Source organism: Lactuca saligna, chromosome 7, assembly GCF_052625555.1.
Source record: "Lactuca saligna cultivar CGN05327 chromosome 7, ASM5262555v1, whole genome shotgun sequence".
Classification (NCBI taxonomy): domain Eukaryota; kingdom Viridiplantae; phylum Streptophyta; class Magnoliopsida; order Asterales; family Asteraceae; genus Lactuca; species Lactuca saligna.
Window position 1 is genome coordinate 9,122,399 of NC_136423.1, and position 6,692 is coordinate 9,129,090.

The window sequence follows — 6,692 nt, forward strand, 5'->3', positions numbered from 1 at the left end:
ATGATTTGAGATTGTTCCTTGAAATATTCCAATAATCTAGATATTGATGTCAATTCACCATATTTGAAAATGTTCACACAATCTTTCAGATTTTGAAAATGTTAGCAAAAGTTTTGAAAACACAAGGAGAGGTTTTTAAACCACGGGTACTAAACTTCAGATTTTAGGTAACCACAAGGATCATTTATGATATTTTTTCCCTAACATATAATTGACACATGACCTATTTTCTAAACAAAAAACGGATCACCATTTAACATGTTAAAGATGAACAAACTATGACTCAAATCCATTCGAGATAAAACATTAAGGAATGAATGAATATAAAAACTAGTGAAGTTGATGATGTAAAAAGTAATATTAGCAATAGCATGTTCACAATAATCGGGTTATTGTTTTCACACATCCAAATTTCTTAATAGGAGTAATAAATTTTTTTTACTGTTAAGCAAGGAGCAGAGAGAAAGAACAAGAACAGTAAGAGATTCAGCGAGACAGCCAAAATTTTGGGGCCATGAGTTCCCGGTCAGCAGCAGATCCTTGCTTGGCCAGCTTTTGAATACGCGAAGAGAATTCTTCAGCCTGTTTATATTATTTATAAAATAATTTTAGTTATGTTATTTTTCTGATTTTCAAAATAAGTTGTTATTTTTGTAAATTACAAAATGAAAAATATAAATACAACCTTTTCGTCGATCCACATTAATGAACTTAGTTGATTGTTAAGGATCCGAACCACCACATCCAGCGGGGCCATACCCATACCATCACTTGCTTCAACTTCTCCCGCCTATTAAACATATTCAAATTAATCTTTTTTTTTTTTTTTTTACTTTTCAAAGCTGCTTTTTGCATTGCCAAATAAAAAAATAAAAATAACCTGATTGGCATTAAGAGTCTGAATAACCGACTTTATTTGTTCAGTCATCTGTTCCATTTCTCTCTCTATGAATTCAGCCTGCTCATACCTGAAATTTACCAGATGAGACTATTAACAAGCGCCTTGTTTGTAATGTGCAAAAGACGTAAATGCCCTCGACTCCAGAAACTTACATTGCATCTCTGGTTGAAGCTGCTTCATCATCAAGAAGTAGGCCGTGTTCATCTTTGTATATTCGCTCAGCTTCTTCTTCCACACTTTGTAATGACTTGTCAACCTAACAACAACAATTTATTTAATTAGTATTATTATTATTAAAATACCAACTTACAACTACTACCCCTCCCTCACTCGGTATCATAATATTCAAAATACCTCTTGCTGATGAGTCTCGATAAGTTCCAGCTGGCGCTCAAGGTTTGATTGGGTCTCAACAACTTTAGCGACTTCTGCCTGTTTGTTTTGTTTATAAACAAAATCAAAAAATAAATAAAATAAGTGCTATTTTTTTCATTTCCACTCTTGAGTTTAAGTTTAAGAATAAAAAAGTGACCTCAAGTTTAAGAAGAACATCCCGGTTGTGCAAGATTCTCCTGTCCCAGTCAGCAATTGCATTAGCTTGCTTCCGGAACTTTCCGGTTCTTTCCTGGAGCTCCACATTCCACTCCTTGATGATCTTCAAACAAAACAAGAAACCCAACCCAAAATAAATGTCATGATACAGCAACCTATTACTTACATCTTTCTAACATTAATATTATAGGCTGTTTATCTACCATTATATTTATAATTATAGAAGTTTGTTTTTTAGCCAGAATAGCAATCAAGGAAATTAAGATAAAGAAATTTGTACCTCCTCAACAGTCTTTCCAGTAATTTCAGATGGTAACTTTGGTGCAGGGACAACAGCTGTGCTCACACTCGAACTTGTCCTGCAGACAATCACATTTATTTATTTATTTATTTATTTTTAAAATCTTATTTTTCTAGGATAGTATGATAAAGATGAACTTTATGGTCTTGAATAAAAAAAATTATATATTTTGAGATACTGTGGTGATGAGTGACGACTGACCCGCTACTGGAAGCTACAACAAGTGAGGATGATGTTTGAGCAGTAGTGGTTGTAATGGTTGAAGTGGTTGTTGTGGCTGCAGGAATACCTTCAGACACAAACAACAAAAGAGTTAATACAATACAGAATATATATATATATATATATATATATATATATATATATATATATATATATATATATATATATTATGGCCTAAAAATAAAATCATTCAATTTTTTTAAGGAGAGACACACCTATCAAATGTGGAAATAAACAAGTTAGATTCAATTTGTTCATCAATGCTACTATGAGCTCGACACTATCTAAAGGGATGTCTATAGAGTAACAATAACCAGTTTTGAAGGTTTCTTATAACTTAGAATCAAAATGATCAGACTTGGTTAAGCACATAAAATGGGTAACAAGTTGACAAATACTAAATACCTAAATTATCCTTAAGCAAGCACCTGATTATCTCAGTGGCTACTTCTGATTGTTCAAATCACAATAACCACTATGGAAAAAAAAAAAAAAAAAACAACAACAAAACAATGGCTAAAGATATAACGTACAAATCGTTATTATATGAACTCACATGCAACGATTCAATACTGTCCATTAACTTCAAACCAGAAACTAAAGATAATTATACTAACAAACTCACTAAACAAAGATGAAGCAGCTGTAGATTGCGGTTGGGAAGATGGGGTAGTAGCAGCTGTAGTCTTGGAGGAAGTTTGAAATCCCAAAAAAGAGCTTGAAGTTCCGGAAGAAGAAGCACCAATGGCAGGGCTTGCGAAACTGGGAACAGATCCAGTAGCTGGTGTAGCACTAGATGAAGATGTAACAAATGAAGGGAACGACAGAGCGCTACTGGCAGATGTGGAAGCACTAGAAGTAGTCGTTGTAGCTACTGTCGTAGAAGCAGTTTTTGTATTTAAAGCCAGCCCCGAAGATGATTGAGCCGCAGAAGAGGCTGTTACATTCGCAAAAGAGAAGCTAGAGGTGGGGCTTGACGATGAACCAGCAGAAGAAGTGGTATTAGATGGCGCGGCTGAACTGGAGGCAAACGAAAACGAGGGTGCAGAGGTGGTTGCACTTGGGAATGAGAAACCTGGAGCAGAAGCAGCGGAAGAAGTGACTGAGCTGGAGCTCGAAGCGTTGAGGAACGAAAACCCTGGTGCTGCAGATGAAGCCGGTGGTGTTGTAATTGAACTTGACATTGAGCTGCTAGATGGTGATGCACCAAAATTAGAAAAAGAAGGGGCTGCTGATGAAGAAGCTGAGCCAAATAAATTAGGTAAAGATGGGGCTGATGATGATGATGCAGCCCCAGATGACGCTGAAGAAAACGTTGGAGTTGATGTTCCAGAGGTAGATGATGATCCAAATAAGCCTGTAGAAAAAGGCGAACTAACCGCAGTAGGTGTAGTTGTGCTCGAAGCTGAAGCTGAAGAAGCCCCAAATATGCTACCGGATCCAAAAGTAGAAGTAGAACCGAACAAACTTGTAGCGGTGGTGGTAGTGCCACTAGAACTAGAGCTTAATCCAAACAAACCAGATCCACCAAACGGTGATGCCCCGGCAGGAGACGATGTACCGAACAGTGTAGAGCCGGTAGCAGCAGCAGAGGAAGCCCCGAAACCAAAAGTTGGTGATGGGGCGGAGGCGGAGGGTGCAGCGGAAGACGGCGTAGAAGATGACGAAGATGCAAACGAAAACCCAAACGAAGGAGTTGACGATGAAGGCGCTCCGAATGTCGGATTAGAGGATGTAGATGAACCAAATAGCGAAGGGGATGAGGCAGGGTTTGAGAATGAGAACGGAGATGGAGATGAAGACGATGCAAATGAAAACGGTGATGGGGATGAAGATGATGAGGAGGTTGATAAACTGGTAGAGAAGGAGAAGCCCGACATTGTTGATCCTTCTCTCTTCCTATAAATCAAATTGAAATTTCGAATGAAAAATGGGAGGGACGATGAGGGTTTATGGCTTTATAGCGCGTGCCTGATCAAAGGTTTTCGTTTTGGGTTGGATATTAGATCCGGATTCTACAGTGGGCCGGGCCGAGATCAATTATCCCTTCAATGACTCCCAAGCTGAACAAAGAAACACAACATATACATCAGTATACTACAAAGAGGGAAAAAAAACGCAAACAATGACTTTGCCTCCAATCTTTTAATTATAGATCGGTAGACAGACAGGAACTCTAACTGCACAGATTCTATCATTCTAAGTTGCAATGGTATAAAGGGAGTTACTCCACAAACATTCAATGAATCCATCTAATACAAACAATATCATTTGAAATCGGAACTTACATTTAACAGAGTAACAGGTTGAGAAGTGAATGTTCAGAATCAGAGATGTGATAGCCGGAGTCGGGGTTTGTGACAGCCGAAGACGGAGACGTCTGCGTTGTAGCCGGAGAGGTGTCGCAAACTCGTAGCCGGAAATGCTGTCGCAGACTCGCTGCCGGAAATGGTGTGGTGGTCGTCGTCTCGCCGGTCGGAGTTGGATGCTGGATGCTTTCAGGTGAGCGTTTAGCAGAGGCAGAGCGTGAGGGAGGCTAGGGCAAAAGGGCAAAAGGGCAAAAACGATAGAAAACACTCAATTGAGAAGTCCCGCTCACTTCTAAGACTCACTTTTTAGTTCTTTTTTATTTTATTTTTTAATATTTAATATGTTAATAATTAATTAAAAAATTATATATCCTATGTCTTAATGATAAGCGGGATTAGATACTAATCCAATTATTCCAAATACAATTTTATGTGAACTCAGTTTTAGTCATAACAATCCTAATCATAAGTTATTAAGATTAGAAAATATTGACAAATTTGATATGTATCGTTTTCTTTTTAATGTTGTATTTTATTAATATTTTAATATATAATAAATTATTTGATAAAATAATGAGTTTGTATGATGAAATAGACATTTAAATATAATGAAAACATAAAAAACATTAAAACTCTAAAAAGTGTATAGTGAAAAAGGCAAAACAACATTAAAGTTTTTAAAAATATATATAATATTAAGCATATATTTGTTGTTAGTTATTTTCATAAGATAATTCAAAATAACATTATAAGTACATTATAAGTACATTGTAGCCGAAAAATCAAGATTATACTATTTATTTAATAGTATGATACTTAAGTTTAGTCTTCAAATGTAATTGATAATATTTGTCATTTTTCAAGTAACCACTATCATTTTTGTTAGGAAAAATATAACCTTAGACCTGCCAAAAGCACAAACAATAATTTGTTATTAGGCCATGTGTTTGACACGGTTTCTTTAAAACAAATTAGTTTGATATGTGTGTATTTGTTTCCCATGATACAACGGTGGAAAGTAATTCTTCTAGACTATAGCAAATGATGGAAAAAGGAGGAGAAGCGTAAGAGAGAAAGCGAGAAAGCGGATATTGTTTTTTATTAATTCGATGTAATCTAAACTGTGAATGATATGCTCTATTTATACTGTAAATCATATTTGATGCCATTAAATACCAAATTGTAACAGTAAATTAAATGACATAATTACAGAGTATGTAGATGCAGACTCCGAATTGGACGGAATTCGCACAATGTACGTAAATGCTAAAACTATATATTATTTTTTGATCATTTGCAATGTTATTTCAGCCATTCGAGATTTGTAGGGGGTAAACATCGTATTTTTCAATTTAGGGTGGCGTGTGAACTTTTCGAGTAGATTGATGCAGTCTCCAAATTGGACGAAATTCGCACCGTGTATGTAAATGCTAAAGCTATATATCACTTCAAGTTCACCTGCTAAACTTTGAAAAATCGTAATTTCTTTATATGAAGTCATATTTAAGTGTTATTTATAAACACATGCTCGTCGTTATGGTTTCTACTACTTTCGTTTAGAGTATTTATCCTAAATAATATTTTATTTTTAATATAATTTTATCGCTTAACGGTAATTTTTATATTAAAATTTTCTAAAAATATTATATACTCCTAATATTTGTCTACATTATTGAATTAATTGTCTAAGCTCATAACTATAATTTTTATATTAAGATTATTGACCGTGTTGATGGTAGGATTGGAGTGTGTCATCGGGACATTTAGCCTCAAAATTTATTGCATCATATATACCAAAGTGATCTATACAGTAATAGTAACTAACAATCTTAATAACCATTTTACAATGAAATACCATCCAACCCCGTAAAAATAGGTGATTCCCTAGTTATCATATAATGTCATCTGCTTGGTACGTGTAAGGCCACACGGAGTCGTTTCAAAATTTAGAAATGGGTTAGGGCGGTACTGCCAGTACCGCCGACAAACAACTTCCTTTTAATTAGGTTTAGCGGGTTGGATGAGTTGTTTGTTTCTATAGGGTTCACCAACATGTGAGTTAATGCATTCAATTTTCCTTGACCATTCAACTATTCTTTGACTATTCATGCATGCATGCAATCACTGTATGGAAAGATTCTTGTCAAAACTTTAATTTATTTTTATTGCATGTGAGTATTTTTGAACAATATTCACCAACCACCCGTGAGTATTTATTTTATTTATTTATCTATTTTTTTGCTTTCTTTTTATAAGTTTACGATGAATGCAAAATTTACTTGTTTGTAGTGTTATTTGTAGTGTGATTTGTTTGGAAATATTTTACAAGTTTGTTCAATTCATGTAGTAACCTTCAATGGATTCCCGAGGCAAAGGTAAACAAACCGGTTTTAACCAAAGACGCAAA

The 6,692-nt window shown here is 35.2% G+C and overlaps 1 protein-coding gene across 1 annotated transcript; it reads right to left on the reverse strand.

The window, feature by feature from the left end:
• Positions 1-339: 339 nt before the first annotated feature.
• EMB2766 (structural constituent of nuclear pore) lies at positions 340-4,404 on the reverse strand. The gene is made up of 10 exons (XM_078964161.1): positions 4,265-4,404; positions 2,602-4,039; positions 1,956-2,043; positions 1,734-1,812; positions 1,434-1,556; positions 1,256-1,333; positions 1,054-1,157; positions 881-968; positions 686-790; positions 340-582 (listed from the first exon to the last, which is right to left on the reverse strand). The coding sequence occupies exons 2-10, from the start codon at positions 3,854-3,856 to the stop codon at positions 487-489; spliced, it is 2,016 nt and encodes a 671-aa protein (XP_078820287.1). The 5' UTR covers positions 3,857-4,039; positions 4,265-4,404; the 3' UTR covers positions 340-486.
• Between the last annotated feature and the right edge of the window lie 2,288 nt (positions 4,405-6,692).

Excerpts from the sequence above, each read along its gene's own strand:
- EMB2766 (XM_078964161.1), bottom strand. The coding sequence starts at position 3,856 with ATGTCGGGCTTCTCCTTCTCTACCAGTTTATCAACCTCCTCATCATCT. Across the intron at positions 1,557-1,733 it reads CTGGAAAGACTGTTGAGGAG|ATCATCAAGGAGTGGAATGT; the intron begins GTACAAATTTCT and ends TTTTGTTTGAAG. Across the intron at positions 1,158-1,255 it reads TCGAGACTCATCAGCAAGAG|GTTGACAAGTCATTACAAAG; the intron begins GTATTTTGAATA and ends TGTTGTTGTTAG.